The 25,061-nt window shown below is 39.0% G+C and overlaps 1 protein-coding gene across 1 annotated transcript in view; it reads right to left on the bottom strand.

Moving 5' to 3' along the window:
• The window catches only part of RASA3 (RAS p21 protein activator 3), a 90,880-nt gene that overhangs the window by 3,489 nt on the left and 62,330 nt on the right, over nt 1-25,061 (bottom strand). The window contains exons 7-21 of the mRNA XM_009997906.1: nt 22,651-22,730; nt 19,513-19,617; nt 18,855-19,011; nt 17,837-17,985; nt 15,779-15,893; nt 14,831-14,905; nt 14,214-14,337; nt 12,969-13,075; nt 12,292-12,369; nt 11,296-11,373; nt 10,683-10,756; nt 6,879-6,985; nt 5,863-5,945; nt 1,789-2,000; nt 924-1,027 (exon numbers count right to left, since the gene is read on the bottom strand). Of these exons, the coding sequence (XP_009996208.1) occupies nt 924-1,027; nt 1,789-2,000; nt 5,863-5,945; nt 6,879-6,985; nt 10,683-10,756; nt 11,296-11,373; nt 12,292-12,369; nt 12,969-13,075; nt 14,214-14,337; nt 14,831-14,905; nt 15,779-15,893; nt 17,837-17,985; nt 18,855-19,011; nt 19,513-19,617; nt 22,651-22,730 (1,648 nt within the window). The remainder of the gene's footprint in view (nt 1-923; nt 1,028-1,788; nt 2,001-5,862; nt 5,946-6,878; nt 6,986-10,682; nt 10,757-11,295; nt 11,374-12,291; nt 12,370-12,968; nt 13,076-14,213; nt 14,338-14,830; nt 14,906-15,778; nt 15,894-17,836; nt 17,986-18,854; nt 19,012-19,512; nt 19,618-22,650; nt 22,731-25,061) is intronic.

The raw sequence follows: 25,061 nt of genomic DNA, 5'->3' as shown, positions 1-25,061 counted from the left end.
CCTGACACTGAAACTCGATGCTGGTCCTGGCAGTGAGGATTTGGAACAGGGGAAAGCTGGGCATTGGTTCAGACAGCTCGGAAGTGGTGGGGATCTTAAGTTTGCAATTGCACAGCAGCCAGGAATGGACTGAAGTGCTTTCCAATCCGTGCGTTTGACACCACTCGCTTATCTCATATTATAAAATAAAGTTCTATTAAAAGAACAGTGCCACAGTGAAGGCTTCCCTGCCACTCCCTGTGCTAAATTTGGATTCCAAGTCTGGCACCATGTACATCGGATACTTTTCTTGGCACGCCTACCAGTACTAACTTCCTCTGCTGTATCTTCTTTCTTTTTTCCTTCATGTCACATCTCTCCTGCCCTCAGCTCCTCAGGGTTTCCCAGCCCAAACTTCACTTGTCAACATTTCACAGACATCCACAGGTCATCTTTTGATGATAATTCTTAAGGAGCCTTACTGAGAAAACCATTTGTACCCAGCCAGTTCTTGGGATTTGAATCGGGGAATGTGCACATGACTTCTGGTAACAGAAAACAGTGTTCCACTGAAACCTCAACTTTGCTGGTGCTTCTCTTCAGGATCAATAAACTTCTGGTTTAGTGCACGCTTTGTTTTGTCAGTCCAGAGCATCCAAGCAATGCTCTGTGCCTATGCTATTTTAGGATGCTGTGGTTAAAATCGTATTTCAAGCCACTGTGTATTATGCAAAGAACTTTGTACAGACTATGGGATTGCACACTGCACCACAAATAATTCATACATGTGCCTCGAGACAGCAGAAGGAGAAACAAGTCAAATAATAGCCACTGTGTTCTTCTAGTATGTGATTCACCAGGCTGGTCTAGTTAGAATGTACTATTCTTCACAGGTATTTTGCCTTGCTAAGTGTATTGGAGATGCAATGATCTTTCATCCTCACCTTGCATTTTCTCCAATTTTGGCATATATAAGTTGAAAAGAGAGTAGATGCGCTCAGTTTCTCTATCTCCATCTATATCCAGTTGTATATTTGCTGGCAGGCCTCTGTAAGGCATCAGGAAGAGAGGCAGAAGTTATATGCTTAACAGCGTATTATAGCACAAATAGCACTTATCAAGGATGGAAGTAAAAGTGACTACTCATGGAAGCAAACCAGTTGTATGGGATGGAGCTCTAAGCTTCCAATTTTGCCCAAAAGAAAAGGCAGACAAGTTCAAAATTCTTTGTGCCTAGATCTATCCAACATACTCTCAGTCTGACTTGAAGATAGGACTGTATCAGTATCCAGACATTTTGGTGAATTTGTCTGCTATAACCAGATGGAGGAGCCAAAGCACTGAACTCCCAACTATCCAGGTCTTGTATCCTGACACTGAACTATCACTACAGACTCGCTGCTTCTCTGATTTTACATGAAAATGGTTTCATACAAACCGGACAGTATCTCTTTCTTTAACAGAAAACGTGAGTGGGCCCCTTAGAGAAAGACCAGTTTAGAATTAAATTTAGAAGCAGACGACTGTCTGTTTCAGGAATTTACAGAAAGAATGTTGAAGGGACATCACAGTATCTAATCCCACAGTCAACTCCTATCAACATTTTGAACTTTAAAAATTTCTGCATTTTGACCAAGATAATGCAGATACTGACAGTATTTGAAATAAGAATAAAGATGGCCCTTGGAAACATGCCACCACCTGCACACCTAGCAGATATCCTGAGTAATTCTGTATCTGCAAGTCACCCTGCAGAGATGCACAGAGCCCTGGCAATATTTAGACCAACAGTATGTTACCAATCCTTACCCTGTGCAGGGTGTGCAGCCAGGAGTATTATCTGTGGTAGCTTTACAGCAAAGCCAGTGGCCATTAAGATAGGCAGACGGATGGTAGACTGTGAGGCGCTTCTTGTTGCATTGGCTGACTTTGGTGAGGATATCAATCCAGTCCTTGGCTTCCACACAGTTATTTGCTTGGATATACAGGACTCTTCTTTCAGGCTGGATCACCTGGAACATCTGCAAACAAGGAAATAAGCCACAGAATAAACGACTAGAATGAATCTGTGAACCTAGGACTGGACTCAGACTGATGATTTATTAAAGGAAAAACACAGCATACTAGGAGAAGGCACCAATAAATACATTTCAGCACAAAGCCAAGCAGCAAATGTGCCCTTCAAACAACAAGACCTTTCACCTGGTACAATAAGTAAGATACTGTTCCTGTAGGAGATGATTTACAAACAGCTAATATCAACTTGCTAGCTGGGCCTCAACAAGATTTGTTGTCAGCCTCGGGGGATGCAATTTTAGTCATGTTCCAGCTCCAAGTTTTGGAAGGCTGACAAAGGGACCCAACGCAGAGCTGAGAGGAATTGCTAGTCAGCAGAGGGCAGAAAAGAGAAAAACGAGTTTAGATCCAGCCTCGGGGACAGATTTGCTTTAATATTGCCATATCTCTTGACTTTTTAACACCTATTAGAATGTGATCCTTTCCTTTCAATAACTTTCACACTTCTGCACCCAACTACAGCTGCTATTAGCAAATCAAAGCAATACAGTTTCTCTTTTGGGTGGTTCCAATAATTACGTGTTAATTCTGCATTAAAGCTTGGGCACTGAAAATCTAAACTATAGCTCTCCTGCCTGTTCAAAACAGCTTGCAACCTAGAGTGGCACATTCAGAGCTTTTTTTTGACTCCTCTTGAAGAAACAAGTTTCTGGTGCACAGATTGCTTGATTATACTTATCATACACTGAAGATAAGTAAGCTCAAGTCAGTGTTATTAACTGCAAATTTTGGAAAGGCAAGTGTCAACCATCTTAATTTCCTCTAGCTTCTGGAAACACTTAATTTTAATGGGTTTTTTCCTCTCTCTCAGGTATTCCTAAATTATCCTTTGCTCCCCTACCTCTGCATTTGATGAGTCAAATCATTAGACATTAGACATTACACTGCCTGTATCACGTGGAATATCCTTTTCCCAACAACTGGTTTCTCTGTGCTACTTCAAAAAGCAAAACAAAGAGACACAAAAAACCACTAAACTAAAACAAAACAAATGAACAACAACAACAACAAAACACTACACCAACTTTTGTCTTTTTGACTCCTCTTGAAGAAACAAGTTTCTGGTGCACAGATTGCTTGATTATACTTATCATACACTGAAGATAAGTAAGCTCAAGTCAGTGTTATTAACTGCAAATTTTGGAAAGGCAAGTGTCAACCATCTTAATTTCCTCTAGCTTCTGGAAACACTTAATTTTAATGGGTTTTTTCCTCTCTCTCAGGTATTCCTAAATTATCCTTTGCTCCCCTACCTCTGCATTTGATGAGTCAAATCATTAGACATTAGACATTACACTGCCTGTATCACGTGGAATATCCTTTTCCCAACAACTGGTTTCTCTGTGCTACTTCAAAAAGCAAAACAAAGAGACACAAAAAACCACTAAACTAAAACAAAACAAATGAACAACAACAACAACAAAACACTACACCACACTTTTGTCTATTACAAAGACCTGCAACATTGACCTGAATTCTCCACCTGACTGGTCAGGAGAATATTACAGACTGGCACCAGGTGCGATCTCTTCATTTGAAGAAGCTTGCAAATATACTTAATAATTTGTGAAGAAAAGTTTTTTTTTTATTACAATGTCTCTTTTAACAGGAAAGGGAAAGCTCCAAAAGTCACTTCCCTAGATTTAGCATCCCGACAGATGTCAGACAATAATTAGAAAGGTAGAACACACAACAGCAGTGTAGGACCTGCTAGTGTGATCAGTCCAGCACTGCAAAAAATACACACCAAAGAGAGCCTGAGTCTTTCATAAAGCTTTTCAGGATATAACTGGCAATTTGAGTCTGGAGAATAGGAAAGGAAGGAATGAGGAAGACAGAAGAGTGCAGCTTAACACAGAAATACAGGAAAAAGAATGTTATTGTCCTACTGGGGTAAATGGAGGTGTCTGCATTACAAAAAAGGAACAGATTTAAGGAGTATGGCTTTGTGTAAGGGGATACCAACCTAAGTGAACTAACATATGGCAACTGTTACTGAGAAGCCCACAACTAAGCCAAGAATTTCAAGTGGTTGCAAGACCTTTACACTACCAAAACCGCCAGCAGCTTCTCAAACAGCACAGAAGACCTGAACAGTACTTAAAGCCACCCCCACACCTTCCAAACTCTGCTTAAGGAAGATGAAGGCTACTGGCCTTACTGCCAGACAGGCAGATTTATCAGGAGTAAGGAAGACACACTTGGTGCAATTCAGAGCACAGATACACAGCGAGTATTTATAGAAAATGTGGATCTTTAATCACACTTAGCACCCATGATGGAGTATCTATTGCAAATACATCTGCTGTGGTGTTTTGAGAATTCTGTTCTCGCTGCAGTATTCTATTTATGTATGGCAAGATAAATAAGAATATACTAGTAAGGGAAGGTAATAATGGTATTTTCTACTGCTTACAAGAAGACTGTGAACCTTATTTTCCAGAAGGGATGTAGTTACCTTAATTTCCTAGGTAATACTAAATTTAAGCAAAAAAAATAGCATAGTTTCTGATGTGAACAATAACAAGTTTTTCCTGTTTCAGATGCATTCTAGCCCAATAGGTGCAGCAGCAGTCCATTTAAGACTGCTGTCACTGGAGACTTGATCAGAATAACATTTCTGCTCCTCCCCGTTTGCAGTAAGTTCTATCTCAACTGAGTGGCTACTTTCAGTTCAATCAAATTGTTTTGCAGAGTGCAACTGGCAACATTTCATCGAATGTTGCATCTGCCTTCTGACAGCTTGAGAATTATTTTGTAGCTTGGTTGCTTTTGCCTGTGTAGCTACCATGGGTTATAAACACCAGAACCAGCTACTGTACAATGAAGATGTGCTCCAGATGCAAGTGAACTGAAACTTCCTCCATCTTCTAGCAGAGAGAAATATACTACCAAAACAATACCTGAAGCAGGGAAAAAACCGATGAGTCAGGTATTGTATTGCACTTTAACACAGTGTTTTTTGAGGAACCTAATAACTGGAGCAGGTCTGAGCACTCTCCTCCATGGTGTCCACAAGCAGCAGAAATGGCAGGGAAGACTCAAAGGCAGGAAAGCTGAAAGTCACAACTGTTGATGTGTATAAAGAAATCTGTAGTGTATGCATGTTCAGGAATAGAAAATACGGAGCTGCTTTCTTCTTTCTTTTTAAATAAAACTTTTTAAGGACTGTACTCAGTTTTACAGGCAGGAAAGTATGAAAAAGGCCTTCAATCTCACCTAAACTGATGATGTTTATGAACTGTTTTTATGCAATGGATGGTATGTCTTGCACACAGAAGTTGGCAGCAGTGTCCCATGCATGAGAAATACACCTTTATTTGACTCCTTTGCATGGCGATCAAAATGCTAAACCATACTGGCACAGCACAGATGTTTTCACACATGACCTAACCCAAATATATATGCACTTCAATTAACTGCTAAAGAAATCCTTATAGCTAAGAAAGATGTGATCCTTCACAATGATAAGCAGCCAGTTCCTTCCCAACACAGAGATCTGACAGAAAGGGCAGGGACTCAATTATCTTACCTGTGTCTGACATTACAGAGCCCAGAGACAGCTGGTCAGCAGTGGTCAGATCTGTGTGTGCTGCAGATCATGAAACCCAAGGACTGCTGACTGGGCTGTTAAGAATCTGAATGGGTTGTACTTTTGGAAACTCCTGCTACTATATACAGAACAAGCAGCTGTGGTTGTACATCTTCCAATAGAAACTCAATCCAGGTTACAAAAGGGAAAAAGGCGATTAGGTTGGTGGATCTAGATGAGCCTAACAAGGAAATTAATGAAGATGACCTACTTACATTTTTCATTTTAAAGGATTCCTCCTCCAGTCTTTCTACTGCCAGAATGTTTTCAATTGGAATGCTACACAGAGGGTGATCACCTGCAGAACATACACACACAGAGATACTGGGTGATTTAGTCACAATCCAACTTCACCCACTGCCCTTATTCTAAGGGCTGCTTATGTTCCTTTGAAAATCATTTTGACTGCACATGAAAAAAAATTTGGCAGGGATTTACTAGTGTGGCCCTGAAGTATTATCTTAAATTAATTTCTGTTTTCAGTTGCACTTCACTGTGCTAGCAAATCTCTTAGAAACTAACGACTGCAACAGAACACAGTGTATTTCCTGAGAAGGTGACAATGGAATAAATAATTCCTGTCAGCTCAACTGAACTAGGTTGACGGTGGTGATGTAAGATCTCAAAGCTGAGTGTGAAATGATGACTGTCATGACGAACATGCTTCCTTATCTTTCTCACTCCCTACATATTTAGACGATGGAAGGAAGTGGTTTTGTTGTGTACTATTGAACAGACAGCAACAATTGGTGAAAAGCAAAATTCCTGATATTGGGCAACATTAAGCGAGACATTTTTGCAAGTTCAAAACTTGCAGGCAAATCCCTCCCTTCTGCAGCCAGTTGTGCCAATGCTACAGAATTTATGAGATGCATCTAAGGATGTTCCATACAAACCTAAATCCCAGTGTTATGTATTTGTATCCTGAGGTTTGTTTCCTTGGACATTCCACTAGGTAACTGTGAAACCTACAGATGATGTCGGTAACTGACATTTGACGGATATTACCAAATATTCTGCTAATTTCTAGGATACTGTGCTATCCAAGAAGCTTCTCTAACAGTTAGTACAGATATACTAAAATAAGGGTAAGAACATACAGGCTGACAGACTTGTCTGCACTCTGCCTTCTACAGTTACATATCCAGATCTCAGTGTTCTGTTCTTACAACATCCTTATGTTGATTCTTTGCTTAAATGTATCAAAAAAAGACTGGCAAACCTTCATTACCTTTGCTTTTCTGATAGGTAAACTCATGGTTTGTCAGGCGAAACCATCTCTTCTTGAAGTTTTTCATACCAAATCGTTTCCTTCCTTGTGCTCTCTTGATCATGAACCTAGTAAACAGGACAACAGTTGTTACAATACACTACAATTTGTATAAACATGCATACATATATATATACACATGTAAAAATATGTACTTATTTCTAAATATTTATATATCTACACACACATACATGATGGCACTTGCAAAGCTTTAGGAGGGGACACACAATGTCTTCTAACTATTGATGCCTTGTCTAGACAAGCAAAGGAAAGCCACATTTGGATAGGTTTAGTGCAACTGCTAGTTATGCCTGTCCTTTTCTCAGCTCTAGATAACGGGAAAGACATGGAGCTTGACTTGCAGCCTACACAGGGGCTGTAGTTAGTTCACTAAACTGCAGCTTGTGCCCTTTCCTCAGTTACAACTCCAGCTAATTGGCTTCCTACTTCAGCAGGCAAAGGGCAGAGCATGGTTAGTATAGCTCTGCTAAGCTTGACCTCTTAAGTCTACAAGCTTTATAATTTTTTTTAAACCTGTGAGAAAGCTGATGATACGTAGAATACGTTTAGTTAAAAGGCAGGTTTAAGACCTCTGGAGCACAGGGACTGTTCCTTTACATGCTTTAGTCACTCTCAAGCTCTAGAAACAAAACCAGGATGCTCCACAGCTCCATTTGCAATGGCATATTGATGCTGCAGTTGGAAACATGCTTTCAATAACATACAAAGCAATCTGATGGCTGAAAGCTAGAAACACCTGCCTCCCCCTTTTTTGGCAGAGGAGGGGCATTCATTTACTGAGTTCTCAGTTTTAATTGATTTCAAACTTGAAATGGTTTACAAGAAACTCTGATGTGTCCAGCACCTTCCTAATCACTAAATCAATCCAAAAGCTTCAAGCTGACTTTGGAAAACCTGGTGACGCCATCCTACTCAGCATCACTTTTGGTGGAAAAATATGTGTATGCATATGTAGAGAGTTTGTGACAACTACTCTACATATTATATTAACTATTATGCAAAATACAGAATTGTATAATGGAATCAGTAAAAACTACTTACTAGAGAGTAGTTTTTATCAAGAAAGAAGGCACTATACAGCACAAAGAGCACACAGAGAAAACAGCAAATGGTTTGAAGACTTTCAATAGCAGAGCTAAAGCCACTTAAAATGGCTAATATTGCTTCTCGCTTCTGGCATCTTCAGCCAGAAACAACCACCTGTCTGTTTAAAGCTCAAACAGACACTTAAGTTCATTCAGACTTTAACTATTTCATAACCAGCTGGGCTGGTACCCACCACCCATTCCCAGTTATGTGGGCAAAAGCAAACAAGGACTGTTTACAGCAACACATTTTTTTTTAAACCAGTTATAGTTATACACTTCTCATTCTTAAAATGCTCAGACAATTACTACCTTGGTGCTTATTCTTGGATTACTTAAGAAATGTTTAAAAAACCCATATGATTCAGGTCATCACCAGGCCCACTGGCAGTAGCCTTCGTATTTCAAGGTTTAGGCAAATTTCAAGGGAAGAGCAGATTTAAGTGGGCTGGACAGTATGCTCTTCAAGTTCAGCTTTTCTTTTTTTCTCAATAAAACTGCAAACCCCTACAGATCCCTCATTGAAAAACGCAAAACTCATATTGCAGAGTTAAGAGCATATTTCTAGTTAAATTATTCATAGATGACACAGCCAAGAGAATAAATGTGCTTTTATTTGCCACATATAGGTAACAAGCATTCCAACTCACATTAAGTTACGCTCAATTTAAAGAATTTGTTTCTAATATTCACAGAATGTGTGAGAAGTTGGAGCAAATAGAAGGGGAAAAAGACTCTTAAGATGAAACGTGTTTCTGTGCTGGGTGGCCTGTGATACTGTTTCTCCTCATGTTTATGGCAGACCCGAGTTTGGATCTGCCTTTGACTTGCTTGGAAGCATCAGCAATCCCCTTTCACCTACAAGGATGGCAGGACTACTTCTCCTTTTAGTTCTCTTCCTTTTGGAAAGAAGCAGGCAGATAGCTGTTAAGCAGCAATGGCCTGATCAATGCCAGCAAACCCAAGTGATAGTGACTAATCTTTGGTACTGTATGTTCATTCCAAAGTACATATGCTATAGCTTTCCACTTAGATAAAACCAAAAGCAAACAAAAACCTTGCAAAGGCACACAGAAACCCCACTACCCAGCCAATCAATCTGGAGAAGAATCAATTCAAAGGCTGTGAAAATTCCCACCCACTCCCCAGGATATAACATGGCAATAATGCAAGATGTCAGGAAAAATAGGCAGCTGAAGGCCAATGCTTAACCTTGAGAACAATTTATGCAAATGCTACTTAAGTGCCTAGAAAATGCATGGCACTTTTTAATCACCTCCACTGAGTTCATCAGGATATAAACACTGAATATTAAGCAAATTTTAGTGCTTCTTGAACTTCCGCCTACAGATAGAAATCCTTTATTCTCTATTTACATCTGGTTTTTGTTTTAAGGAATAAAAGAAAATAAAAATAAAAAGGAAGAGATAGTCAGTATCAAGAAACAGATAACAAAATATTCTCTGTTGGGTTTACACGGACATGTCAGGATTGTTAAACAGAGCACTTCCTCCCTGAAGTTAAGTCAGACAAGTCTATTGCTGCGAAGGAGGGACAAGCTGTCAGCCAATAGCTACAGCAAAGCACCAACTGCCCCTACCATCTTACCTGCATGAACTATTACCATCAACTTTCTTTACTGTTAGTTTAAGAGTCCTTACAACAGCAGCCACAGGCCGAGCAAGAAAAGACAGAAAAAGATCAGACAGGAGCAAAAGAAAGACAGAGGCAGAAAAAAAATAATGGTTTAGAGTTAGAGGGAAAATGTTACAAACTACACATTTATTTTCAGAAACAAAAGAATGATAAATGTACAGAATTAAAATAGACAAACTTGCTTCTAGGGAAAAATGCTCAGCAGAGAAGTGAAGTGAACTGCAGAGGTTAACTGGAAGGGGTAGTCATGTTTTCACTGAAAACCTATTTTTTGCATGACTTAAAGCTACCATGAAAGCTTACTTTCAAGCAGTAGTTCAGTTTACTGAGCTCTGACATGAAGAATTCGGAGTTTTTACTTTCTTCCTCCCAGCTCAAAGCAGCCCTTCCCACAGTGCACTTAGCTAATCTTAACAACTCAGTTTGGTAACACAAAATACATCAACGATTAGTCTCTAAAACTAACACGGCACATGGAACATGCTTCCAAAAAAAAGGAAAGGTACTAAAATCATACACTGTTCCAAGTGCATCTAAAATTTTCCTTGAAATGGTCATGATAATGATTAGCATATGGATCTTTCAGAGCAGCAAAAGTAAATTCCATCTGGAGGCTTTGCCCTCAGTAAGACATTCAGTATCTGCCTTCACAGTGGAATTGCACAGCTTTTTTTCACTGGAAAAATAAAAAAATTCAACCTGATCTTAACACAATGCTGACTTAAGTTTATTTCGCCTTAGCTGTGCTAATTAAGTTCTTTATACTTCTATTCCCTCCACTTATTTGAAAACATACTTAAATTAAGATGTTTAAATCAAATTAAAAGATGTTAAAATCAGCTATAGCAGCCGAAGAGAGTAATAATAGCAACACAAAAGTCTTCCCGCATTCTTCTCTGAGCACATGGATGGAAATGAGGGGAGGGGGGCAGAAAAAAAGATAGCTGCCTTAGAATGGTAGCAAGCACACAAGTAGAGGGTTTTGTTGCACAGGCATGCTTACCCTTCTTTAAGCAATATAGGTTGCTCTATGCTCTTGTGATCTCTCCTTCCTGAAGATGAAATTAAATCTAGAAACTAAAAGGTGAACAAAAAGCATAGATAAAAATTATAGTACAGCACTACCCAAATGAAAACATCTGCTTAGCTCTACAAGAAATAATTGCAAAAGTAGTTAAACAGAAGGTAATGGCAGACACTTGAGGAATCTGGGAGGTTTCCTGGGTTGTAAACTAAAAATAGGACAAATGTTCTTAAGTAGAAAATCTGCAGATGACCATTACTACTACTTGTGCTTCTCCTCTTTATATGTATCTTTCACTTCTCTTTGTCCTAAGCAATTTTTATCACAGATCTGCAGCATCTTATGAAGTATGCACGTCTTCAGCAGCAGCTTCTTCATCCAACCTAATTATTAAGTAGAAGTAGATTCCAAGAAGATTCTACTGTTGATATGCACATAATTTGATTGAAGTTTCTTGAATATTACAGTTATCAGAAGTCAGCTTTTTCCAGCACGTTTCCCGATTTACAAACACCATGCCTTACATTCTAGGATTCCGAGCATAAGTTTCAACAACAGTTGGATTTTCACAACATTCACATGCATTACTTACATTTTTTACTGCATCTGCATATTTCTGCTCATTGAAATAGTCATAAAAAGTAGCCATGTAGGATTCCTTAAAGTTGGCCTGAAATGCAAAGCCAAAACCATGCATATCATAATACAGTTTATAGACAAAATATTATTGTTAACAGCAGTAGACCATGAGGCAAGCCAACCCAGATAAGAGGGGGGTTTTTTCTGGTCAGAGGTAAAACAAGCAAAGCACTACTTTCATGTTGTACAGCACACATTCAGTAATACCACATTTTTATTTCAAAAAGGTATCAGAATGCATTTCAAATGTTCAGTCACCACAGTTGACAATGCATTCTTCAAAAGCTTCAAGCTTCCGCTTTGACTTTTAAACTTGGTCCTAAAAGAAGCTGACAAAATGGAGAGAAGAAATTCTATTGTCTCAAAGGATTTGTAGTTGAGGTACAGATCCATCAACAGTTGCCTGTGTGATTCCTAACTAGACCACCAGTAACCCCAAATTATCACCAGATACACCAGTGTGGGGTATTAGGTACACCCACAGCATGGCCATCAAGATCTCGTCTCACCATTGACTGGCAAAAAACTGAACTGGAATGAAAAGAAAATAAAAGCCCTTCCCCTTGCTGCATGATTCTTCTCAGCTGAGCTTTAAAATGCTGAAACAATCTGCAAAGCCCTTTAGAGCTGCTATCATGTACCAGATGCAAGTAGAGAACTTCAAGGATTTTCCTGATCACTATCTTACTTCCAGAAGCAAAGAAAAGCCCTGGAAAAGGCTGCTATGTTGGATACACAATTTTGATTTACTGAAATCTAGTTCAGATTAAGACAGATTTAGTTTTCCTGTGAGCATGAGAGGCTTATAATCAAAGCAACAATAACCAGTTTTGCATTAGCCTAGTAAAATTCAAGCATTTTAAAGGCTTAATTACAATGAGTTATAAAAGATTAAAAGAAAAAAATCACTTTCCTAAATTAAGCCTTTAAATGAAAATGGCATACTTACAGATTTAGATTTTGATAGGCTGCCTAGAGTTTGAATGGTTTTAGAGATAAGTGTCAAAGTTCGAGAAGTCTGAGGATCCTAGGAAAGAGAACAATATTATATGGATTAGCTATTTAAAAAACGGCATAGAGGAAGGTAAACTAATTTCTTCACTGCTATTTCAGTTGCAGAAACAAAACATAAAATTAGAAAAGACGACCCAATCAAAATACTACAGGAACAAAATAGCTTTATTTTAAAGGCTTTTGACTCTTGAGCCATCATGCTTCATGGCTACCCTATTGCTCTTTAGAGAACCAAAGGCACAACAAAAACAGAGATTTCTATCTTGAAGGTTGTCCAGGCCCTCTCCATTCCCAATAACAACTACTGGAAGTCTTGGATAAGTTGCTTAACATCCAAAACCCAGCAGTAATGTAATGAAGCAGTGACCATCTTTTCTGCAGCATCTTAATCTACTTTGTTTGACCTTAAATTTCACTGTTCTTCCCATACCTCCCAAGTTCTTCACATAAACAGTCATTCAACATATGCTTCATATCCAAGACAGACAGCAGATGATTCAACTAACAAAGATACTTCTCCTAAAGGCTATTAAAAGAACTGAAAAAAGAGTTGTGATAGAGTATGGTGGGAGAACCACATACATAGCCAGAAAAAAAAACATGAGTACTTACTGGATGGTGTGGTGTAAGCTGAAAGAGGTTTGGAGAAAGAATGGCAGGAGCAAAGAATCTCAGGAAAATAAAGCTGCTAACAGCTGTATACCTCACATCTAGGTCACCTATTGAAAAAAAGACTTCTCAGCATTTCAACAATCCTTCCTTTGAAACCTTCTGAAATTATCAGAATGCCTTCAGAAAACTAATTCAAGCACATGCTGGAAACACATATTTGTGAGTTACAGGATTATCTGATGATGGAGAATTTGGAGCCAGAGATTGGCTAGCATAAACCAAGGAAATGTCAATGACAGACTTTTAAAAAGAAGTGAGTTCACAGTGCAGGCCACACAGATAACATTATTCACTTTTCCACCACACTGGGCATTTCACAGACATCTGCTACTCCATCTGTGCAACTGAAGTATGATGAGTAACTTCCATACTTGATGAAACACTCAGCACAGAGGCCAACTATCCATTAGCTAGTTACAGCCCTGAGCACAGCCACTTTGCAAGACTCCTAATGTAGCTATTCCAGTCGGTAACTACAGAAAAGACAATTTATTTATTTATTTTCACATAAAATAAAGAGCACGAAAGCACAATCAGTGGCTTTCTGCTTGAGCTTCTCTACTACAAAGTGACTGTTTAAAAGCTGAACTTGCGTTACTCTCTCTAAAACATCCTTATTGTAATCTGCTTTCCTTCATGAAAAGACATGGGTTGGTTGTTTGGTTCAATTCCAGTTTTATATTGTATGTCCACTCTCCCGGAGCAAAAACAACTAGGCAGGGAGCAGAAAGAATTCTCTCAATAGCTGGAAAAGCTTTGCAGCACATGTGCCTCCTAGGGCAATGAGCTTGCAATGACTCAATTTATAGATTGGCCTTTTTGACAGATTGATGTATGAGCAGAAAATAATTCAACTGCATGGAGTCTGCAGAACCGTTACAATAACCTGAACATTTGAAAACTAAGCATACTTTGCAAATTTAGAAACCACAAATACATTACCATCTGAAATGCTGGGTTTTTGTGAAAGATGGTTAAGGAAAACTCACACAATCATTAATAGTCTTGTTCTTTGTGGAATGAATAATCAAGGAAAAAACCCAGCATTAATATGTACTCCAAATGCTATTTTGAACAAGTTGCTGCTCAATTACTAAATCCATCACAGATCATGCAGACTGCTAGACTGCACCTACATTTGAAAGCTATCAGTGAGATCAAATAAAAGAATATACAGAAAATCACCTTGAAAACGTTTGGCAGCTGATTCTCTCAGTGAAAAGAAAATATCACACATCACTGTGGGGCAGCTCACACCAGATTTTGTAATGACAGTAAAAATGCGATCAACATATTGCCTCAGATTTTCCTGAAAAATGCAATGATTGTGACAAAATTAGTATAATATTCTGCTATGGGAAGTGGTATTATTCCTGGTTTTCTTCATAATTGCATCACTAAAGATTTTCACTTCCAATACGATGTACTTGCAAAATAATCTCCGATTCAATGATACTCTGCTTGGTAAATGCATATAATATGCAAATATTACTCCTATCAAAACCAAACATCAAGTGGTAAGTCTGCATGGCAAAGTGTTCCTTTTCATAGCACCATTTTCTACAACATCAGCAGAGCCACAGGCTAAGTTATCCTTGTCCTCAAGGATAGGGAAGAGTGATTAATGCTCTGTAGGTATTGTATTTACAACAGTGTAACACAATTATAACAGTTCATGTGTTAAGAAAGCTTTCAGTGCATTCTAATGAATGACAAAACTATTTGCAATATCAAGCATCTGAGGACTCCACTTAAACTTGATAGTGTAAACAGGGATTATATCTTCAAAATCTTACACATACCCTGTTATTTTCCAGGTTTTCACCATCTTTTAATTTCACAGGATCAATTTCACAAGGTTTATGGACCTGGCAGATCTAGAAAAAGAAAACAATTAACATATCAGTTTACCTTAAAGTATAAAAAGTTTAGTAAAAAGCATAATCTGTTAAGTTTTTTGGGGTAAAAGGCAAAAGACATGATAAATTTATAAAAGATTTTTACATTGTATTTTTTCTTTTCACAGTGCACTGAAGGTAAATTACATGTGATCTTTTTTCCTAAAAGTAGCATTAATTTGTTTGACCCTTTCCTTCAACTGAAACGAAGAATTGGTCAGTAGACTCTCAAGTGAGGCTATTCAAGAAAACTCCTATTTTGTCAGAACAGTCAACTTTGAAAGTCTATCTATATTCTTTAATAACTTGAAGTTTTTGGATGAAACATTAAAACAACAGCTGAAGAAACTGTCGTATCACTGAAAGGAAGTCTGTGGTCTAAAAGTATTGCCTAATTACTGCACTAAAATACCCACATCCAGCATTCTGGACTGGATAGATAATAGACCATACTTACAACACATGCATCACAAACACAATTATCTAAGAATAATTTTATTCCTTTATACCCACTGGATGAAATGTATTACTTATGGCTTCCCAGAAGCCGTATATATTCCTTCTACATTATTACTTTGTTCATTTCTCAGAAACAATAAATACTAGATTTTATAAAACAGTAATTTAGTCAAATAAATGGGAACTCGCCTTTTCCTTTAATACAATCCAACTGTTTCTGAATTGGTGACTCAGCTGTGGCTAAACCAACACACAGAATTTTAACATAACAACAGACTCCTAAGCATCATTCCTATATGATTATCTTAAAATGGGAAAGAATAAACAGTATCTGCTCCCTGAAGGCCTTTTACAGTGACATTTTATCAAATAAACAGTCTAAACTGCTCTTACCTCATCTATAATTGGCTTTAGTGTAACTTGCAGATAATGCATCCCTGCCAGTTTCATTGTCTCGTCAATGCACTTGGAAGTTAATGAGTTTCCTCTGAAAATGGTGTTTGGATCTCTGGAAGTGAACAATTTTCTGCAATTTAGAGTCTTTGTAATAAACTGCTAATATATGAAAACAAAAGAAGCAGTGAAAGGTGACAGAAATCTGAGTTTTAATGCACAAATAAAAACCCCCTTTGACACCAACCTGCCATTAAATGCAGTCACGTAGCACTCGGTGCACTTCCAGATTATAAGAGAAAAGCAGTAGTCATGGTAAATCCAGAGGGACTACAGATTTTTGTCTTTGTACTAGCAGTGTGCTCAGCACAGCATCCAAACACATGGCAACACACAGGCTCAAATCAGAGGGGTTTAAAAACCAAAGAGGGGAAATGCACCTGCCTTCAATTTGAGAAAGGGAAGGAGGCAGTGGTTTTAGTCTCAAAGCAACACTGGACATTACATGTTACCTACTACCTTCTCCTACAAAAAGGGTATTTGTAAGCTGGGAGGGAGATGAAAACACCAGCTCCAATGACACCACCATCTTTTCTAAGCAATTTACAGCACTGTCCTGTGATGACACTAATGCAATAACTTCTGTGATTAAACACAGGGCCCCAAGAACCGTGTGGAGAGCTGATGCCATGCAGACTCTCACATTTTTCTGAAAGGCCACTTGTACCAAGTTCTTCTTATACTAGACATACAGCCCCTGTAATTAGTCACATATCTTTTTTTTAGCATTTTGAGAATGCAAGCAATTATGCATTCATTTTGTACCTGCAATTCCTTGTACAGCAATTTGTTATGCAGATAGGTACATAATCAATGATCTCATCTACACCTATACAGTCAAAACCTGTGCCCACTGAAAGCAGGCAAGACTTGGAGAGGAAGTTACTTATTTGCCTTTTCTTACAGACACACCAATATCTTTTCTCATTTATAGCTTACTACGGTTGCACCCATTTACAAGCAGTGAATAATAGGATTAATTACTTTGCTGGATTCATCACTTTGTTTCATAAAAAAGTAAGCTCACTGCCCATTATAAATGCCAGAAAGTCCTGAAAGCAAGCATCATGTTTGCTGTTTTATCACAGGAACATGACTGACTAGGGAGCAGCAAATTTCCTCATATTGCAGCAACCAAGCTGCTTCAGCCAACCTGCTGCACAGGAAAAAAATACACCTACCTAGATGAAGAAAAACACTCTATCCCTCAGACATGCCAAAGAAAGCCAACCCACACAAAGACTTAACTTTGTACTGAGGAAGCTGTTACTTTAGACTCAATATTTGTTATTCCCTTCGATTCCTGGTTGTTTCTTCTAATGTCAGTGAAGAGTATGATCACATAGGGATGAGGCTGGTGGCAAGACATGCTGTTTAGGACCTGCCTGGTGTGAATATTAGATCTTACACTACTGAACTGTCAGCACACCAATAAGTCAAACAAGGGGCTTCCAAGAAATGACCAGAAAAAACACTGTTTTCTGCCATCCACTGCCAGATCCAATCACATCTTTGTTCCTCTAATTGGGAAGATTAAGGCACACAGCTTGCCTTGAATATTCATGACTAGGGAGAAACTTGCTTTTGGTTTTGAACATATTCAACAAACACTTCTACTCAGCACGAGATGACTTATTAGCACACTATACAGCTGAAATTATTTCATATGAACGGCTGAAGGCAAGGTAGGATTTCAGTTACTATAGAGTATAATTCAGACTGAGATCAATGAAAAATCCCTTTCTCAGACCTTACAGCAGCCTTGCAAGCAGACTTAACAAAGCATGATGGGAATTCCTCCTAAAATCAAACTCACCAGATCTTCAGAGCAGTGAATGTTTATAAAGAACTCTGCTACTCAGCTGGGAGGAACAGAAACAACTCCAACAGTTTATTTTGATATTACAGAGTTCTAGTTCTAGAAACTGAGTGGAGGATCCTAACACTAGCCAATGCAGGGTAGGTATGTTTGATAACAATTTGGTTTTTGGTACTTACTGAGTTCTCTTCACTTCAGCATTCGCAATGGCACTTATGAAAGGCACAATTCTGCCATAGTGTAAGAAAAGCCTGACAAGAGGTATGGCTGCTTCCTGTTTTTCTCTGCAAACTTCACCCAAAATGTGTGCAGCTGATGCTGAAACAGGCTGAACAGTGGAAAGAAACAACATTTTTGAGAGATCTTTCCAGAACAAGTATCCTTTCTCTCTTTTCCCATTAGCTCCTCAGTGCAGAACCCCACACAATAGCTGCAACGGCCAGTTACCCAAACATGCCTGTACATAACATGGGTGGACATTACATTTCAGTTCTTGTTGGCTTTAAGTTCTGATCGCAAGAGGGCAGCAATTTAAAAACTATTTACAGTACAGTCTCTCTTTTTCCTCCCATTTTCAATAGCTTTCTTTTCACTGAATGTCACTGTTGCCTGGGAAGCAAGCTAAGAGGAAGAACTCTAACCCTTCTCAATTTCAAGCCACAGTAAGTACAGAACCCAGTTCTTGTACTGAAAAAATAAAACCACTTGCAACAACTGCTAAAAGTATACATAATGGCTCACACAGTCCAACTCTACGAGGTTTCAGGATTAGCTCTTGGTTTGGGTATGGTGCTTTTTTAATTATGTAAGCTAACCTGTTCCTCTCCAGTAAAGGAAAAACAATTGATCAAACTGAAGTTTACTCTGCATTTTCACATGTAAAATTAGAAAGCCACTGAGAATATGCTGCTGCTAAAACCACTAGTGTTCCTGGGTGTGCCTTCACCCATCATACTGCATGCAGATAAAGATCTTCTCTGCAAGGACTCAAAACAAGCACCATGGATATACTGAGTGTAAGTAACAATGCCATCAGAAAAAAAATTGTGTGATTCTGTGATTTTCAGGTCTGAAAAGGAAGAAGCTGAAGCCTCTGCTAATTGCCCAACTATGGTGCCACAAGACAGTAACAAACAATTCAGAGAGACCCTATGAGGATGATCGGCAGGTAAACAACAGGCAATGAAAGCAAATTACCTCGACATCTGCAGATTTTAGGAGGAGGTCTCTAAGTGGACTGTAATAGTCTGAGGAAAAAACATGGTCCTCAGTGTAAACCACATTTAACCTTAAGGAACCGAGGTCATCAGGTTTCAGTGACTTGTTACCATTATCTCTGGGCTGCAGGAAATACCTGATATGCAAAAAACAAGACAGAAAGTTTGTGCTGAAACACAGTATTATCTCATGCTACACATGAACTTACATAAAATGTATAGATACACGCTATGTTTATATATATATATAAAATTATTGGGAGTTCTGAATCAGACTTTTAAATTAAGTTCAGCAGTCGATTTTGTACCAACTGCAACTCAGGAAGTTCTGATCATAAAGATTTATGTAGATATGATCAAAAACCCACACACTATGGCACTGCAAATGAACTACAGTAAATAATATCATAAAGCCAATGTATTAGAACTCCCACGTGCAATAGAGAGGCAGACTGAAATCTCTAATCACATTACCAAAACGTCCTGTTCTTACATTTGCTAAGATTACTTTGGCTTGCTTCCAAAACTAAGATAGAAATTAAATCCATTTAAACTTTATCACATAGCAGTAATTACTCTTAAGTCTTCACAGCAGACATATGTTTCTACTTATTCTCCAAAAGAAAAATGTCAAATACCATGCTTCATAAGAACTAGACTGTCGGAGGAATTTCAAAGGGAGTCTCAGTTCTCCTAGAAACTCGTCTCCAAACTTCAGGTTACTGGCATTCCAAAGATCAACTCTGTAATAAAACCAAATAATTTTTTAAGTTTCATAATAAATTTTTTAAAAATAAAACCAATCCCAACCTTGTTTTCAATTCTATGAGTTACAATCTCTCAAAACTATCCATTTACAAAAAAAAAATAGACAAACTTACCATAAGATTTCTGGAGCCTTGCAATTCACCATCATGAAATATCAGTGAAAAAAAAAAAATCATCTGGACTATCTTTCCCTCATTTGTTCTGTTTCCACTATCCATATTGATAAAGATATAGGAGGCTGCTTGGCTATCCCAGGTAACAGAAAAATACAGGCAAAATGGACACCAGGGGAAAAAACTGTAGAGGTATTTATGGACTCCATAGTGTCAGTCCCAATCTAATCTATAGGTATGAGTTACTCCTGGGTAGATTCTGATTGAACATGAGTAAAACTTTTCACTATGAGAACAATCAGCCATTGGAATAGCCTCCTTGGGGTGGATACCCCAAGGTATCCAGTTGGGGTAGATACTCCAACATTGTATGTTTTTAAGATTCAGCTGCCATTAGCATTAACACTATCAAACATTTGCAGCCAAGGACTGTTCTGTTCCACCCCAGCAACTCGTTACAGAAAAATAATCAGTGCAAAGTATCTGTAGGAGAGGAACTAACAACTTAAGTTAGATCTCACACTACAAAGTAAGCAAACCAGGCATACAAATTCTGAAGTTATTGCTTTGTGCGGAGTACAAAGCATAAACAGCCTTTAAAAATCCTAATATACAGACCTCAGAGTCTAAAGGTTTACTGTTTCCGGAGGTTTTTAGATGGCAGAATTCTGGCAAGCATTACTCTAAAACTGGTTAGATGGCAGTCACAAAAAGAAAGAAACAGCAGAGAGTGGGAGGAGAAAGAAAGAATTTCACGAGAACATCTGGTCCCTAAGTGTTGATATGCCCTGCCTGCAACTTCCTACACCCACTCAAAAAGAGAAACTTTTATAGCTTTAGAAAAAAACCATGAGAGACTAAGTCTCCTCTGTACCCTGGGGATTGGTATTTTCTCAGGAGAGAAAAAGAAAACAACTCCCCCGGCCCATAAATTGTATAGTCCATCCAGAGGGCATGGGGGCAATCTCACTCTGACTAAACAGACTGGAGGAAGTGAGCAGGGGTGGAAGGGGAACCTGAGATGGGAACAAAACCACTCTGTCCTATAGAAGACAAAACCTCAGAGCATAGAGTTTGCCCAACCAAGACTAACACTTCATCCCCTTTTGCCTATTATTTGAGTGCTTAATCTTTTCCTGACTATTTTGTAACCCTCCTCACAAAGTCTTAATCTTTACCGCACTATGATGTGCTGGTTTTAAGGAACGAAAGACTTTTTTGAAGCTCAGCTCCACATTTATTAACATTGCAGACAGTAATTTGTGCAGAAAATATCCTTAGTAAAACAACTGTATAATTCCATTTAGTCCAGTAGTATGAAACAAGAATCAACTGAAATACTAAGCAATGTGTAACCCACTATCCACCAGTTGCTAGGGCCCCCTTCCAGAGTCACAAAACTATCAGAGAATCCTAGCTTTTATTTAAAATCAGTGTGTGATTGGACATCACAGTTACAAAGACTAGACTGGAACTCTCATCAGGACACTGTTCAGTTGTCCATTCCATCACACACATCCCATAGGATAAGGGACTTGTTCCTTCATATCTGCCTACATCCCCCAAAGCTTAGCAGAAATAAAGTCTGGTGCTAGGACTAGGTCATCTGCTGTGCTGCAACACTGACACCACCAAAGCAGCATGGCACTGAATCTGAGCCTTTATTCCCTCTCCCATGAATTGGGTTGTCCTTAAACCAGCTACTTTGCATTACTCGAGGCAGATTTCTCAGAGAGTACAGCTCATCTCTCTCACATATGAATAGTTTCCCTTTCCTGTCTCACAGAGCCGTGGTAAACACAAATCCATCAATGACCTTGTATTTACTGTGATACTGCACTAACAGGCGATATGAACCAGCAGCTGACTGTCACATTAGAACGGCCCTCATCCATTCATTGGTGACCACAGCTGAATCTTGCTTGCTGGAAGTAGGCATTTGTCCCCCTTCCTGGTCTCTCCTCTGCCTTATAGCCAATTGTCCTTCTGAAGATGCTCAGGAATGTTTTGGGAGATAAGCCCTCCCCATCTCTCCAATGAGAACACAGGGGAGGAAGGGGGTGCCACCATTCTCCCTCAACTTTTCTTCCTACAGCAGAGGAGAGTTTCACACCATCTGATGCAAATACAGCACTTCTCAGCTACGCCGCACCCAGATCGCAGTTGCACGTGACGGTATGACGCATGTGATGCCCTTTGAGTCTTGCACCCCCTATTGTTTCCTCTCCACTCCTTTTATTCACCTGTCCCCACAGACACTGTTGACAGCCCTCACCAGGTTCCAAAATAGCATAAAGTGGGTGGCAGGGGGTGAGGTTGCTTTGGTTTTGAAATCAGAGTTGCTTCTTTCCCGTGAAATGCATTCACATGTATCACACCCAGGCTTGCAAGAAGGGGTTTAAGTCTGTCAGGCACAAGAGAAGAGAAACTACATCCGTCCCAGAGAATCTCTGAGTTCAAGAGTTTCCTTTGAGGGAAGGAGGACCTTATGTGGGTTGCTAAAATCAAGTGATAAAAGAAAGCAGACCCTTTAAGTGAGAGCATCCCAGAGCTTCTGGGCTTTCTTGGCAAACTGAGGGACAGAGAAAAGGGGAGCCCAGACATAAAAGGCTACACTTGATAACAACTACACACTAGTAGACACAAAGTGTATATAGGATAGCAAGGAAAATAATGAGGGTTTCTCCTACAGAGCAACTGTCACATATTCACACACATCTATGATCTACAGGACCATGAGCGTAGAAGGAGTAAAGGAGCGTATAGAAACAGTAATAAAGACTCATCTTGATTTATGAACAGGAAAACCATGCTTGCCACTTTGAAAAACAAATCTACTGCCAAAATACACAACTTTGGAAGACAAGTTTATTAGTACAAAGCATTCTGTATTACCTAATCTCCATTTTGTCAACTTCATCAACATCTTCAATATCAAAATGGGACTTCTTGTTGTAGCTACTGGGTCTTGTAACCTAATAAAAAGGAGAAAACTTCAACAAATTGATCTGATACAAAAGCATTCCTGTGTTACTTGTACAAAGCTCTGGAAGACTGTAGGCTTTTACCGTCAGCAGTAACTTCAGGGCTGATTCTGAATATATTTGTGCATGTGAATTAACAGGCTGACTAAACAGATTCCTCACTATACAAAAGTGGGGGTTACATAATCATATCCAAAAGTAACTAGGTACTCCACACCTTCTTTACAGAAGTAGGATGTCTTTAAACAGAACTTTGACCTTATGTTCACAAAAGATAAAAAACATGGAAAGGAATACCTTTTTCATAACCCATCTAGGGAAATAAAAAGGCAATAAATAATTGTTTTAAATACAGCTGTACAACAGATACCCTGAGGCACTCCGAAGAGGGGACCCTTCCCCCCAAACCAACTTCTAAAAACTTTTTACTGTGGATCTAACTAAAATTGGGAAGCTTTGCCTGTGTTCATATGCTAGAAGTCAATTCATCATGCTCAAACAAAAAATACCACATAGATCCAAGAGGTGCTAGTATGTGTTATGCATATTAATAAAGAACCAGCTGTACAGTTCACCAACCATATTTGCAAGACTGATAAACAGTAAACCACAGGCAGAAAATAATGGGAAGGTAGCTGTAAGTGTAGAGCAAAAAAGTTTTTGTACAAACATTTCTTAAAATTTGTTTTCTTGACTGATTATAGACTTTGATGGTTTTATTTTTTCATATTGTGTCGGAAACTTGAGAAAAAGGTTACCCCACCCAGCCAAAACCACAGCAGGAACTGATCAAATGCAAGTGTGTGTGATGTGTGGGTTCAGCTCTTGGTTGCAGACAGAAGCTGAACTTTATTGTAGGTTTAAATACTGTTGTGGCTTAGCACTTCCCACTCAAAAACTAGCTTTTATTGTAAATTTGACTTCTTGATTTTATATTGTACATGAGATACAGATGGTACAAAGAAGGGAGGCAAAGATATAGCTGCAGAAGTAGATAGGAACCAGAAAAGAATCTTCAGTATGGGACACTCAACAGAGACTTTTTTTGTGTGTGTGTTTATGTAAGGCAGGCACCATTTTCAAAGTGATACCTGAAAACAAAAAGGTACCAACACCACTGAAGACCAAACCCTCTGGACTGTAATTGAATCAAATGCACTGGTAAAACAAAGAGCACAAAGGATTTAAATACAGCCTACAACCTCAGCATAATTTTCTTCACTCTACACCAACAACTGTCTTCATTGTGGCTTCAAGAAAATTGTTCTACATAACTTCAAAGGACATCTTTTACTACCATTGTGAAGCTAATGGTATAGTTTTTAACAAGAAATAAAACCTTTAAGTGTTAAAACGTGAGTGACTAAAAAATTAAAGACCAGGTATAACTTATACCATCCCTTTTAAGTAAACATTTTTCTGGGAAGTTTTGCTGGAGTCTGCATGTATGAGGTCTCTCTGTTCATCTGTAGAACTGCTTAGCAGGCAGACTAATACAGCACAAGAGTGGTACTCCTAAAAAGATAGCTGTACAAGGGACATGAGGGAACTCCCAGCCCACAGTGCTGAGGGAGCTGCCACATACCATTTTACAAAAAAAGGGACAAAACTCTGCTGTGCCAGTTCCTTTCTTTAGGCAAAGCTGGCAAGCCATTTATCAGCTGCTCAATATTTTCATCACATGCAGGTTTGCAAAGAGGTCCCCAGCACTAACTTCTTTGGTTCCCATAAGAGGGGTATTTCCTGTAGCTGCATGTAGGACTCTGAGCCACAACACTGTGCTGCAGCTGGAGCAGCGGTGAAAATGGCTCCTACCCATCAGGTGCAAGTTTCGCTCATAGCAACCCTTAAATAAGCACTTAGATTTCCCAAACCAATTACAAGCTATTTGCCATTTAGAAAATTAAATCTGTGAGTTTTTGGTTGTACAAAGGAAAGCTCCCATTATCTGCCTTTTAGAGATCACCATCTTCCTTAGAGGCACAGCCAGTTGCTACACCAGCAGACTGCAGGGAAGCCGATGAAGCTGTTTGGAAGCAGTAAGAGACACTGCTGTCAACAGTGTGAATCTGTGCAGCTCCACAGGAATCAGAGCACTATGTTAGCATGCACCAGCCACAGGTCTGCCCATGTCTCATTAGTGAATACACTTCCTGGTTGCAGCAGTTCTACTGAACCTTGTCTCTTGGAGACATTTAGCCTGGTATGTAGCAACTACCCTCAAAAGGACATAAATTGACAATGGTTCTGTCTGCGCTAAGGGTATGTCTGTGTTTCAGAGTTGTGGCTGATGCAGACATCTCCCAAGCTCTGCTCTTTCCC

The sequence above is a fragment of the Chaetura pelagica genome, unplaced genomic scaffold, assembly GCF_000747805.2.
Source record: "Chaetura pelagica isolate M959 unplaced genomic scaffold, ChaPel_1.0 scaffold123, whole genome shotgun sequence".
Classification (NCBI taxonomy): domain Eukaryota; kingdom Metazoa; phylum Chordata; class Aves; order Apodiformes; family Apodidae; genus Chaetura; species Chaetura pelagica.
Note: the sequence above shows the minus strand (reverse complement) of the source record. Positions and strands in the feature narration are given on the sequence as shown.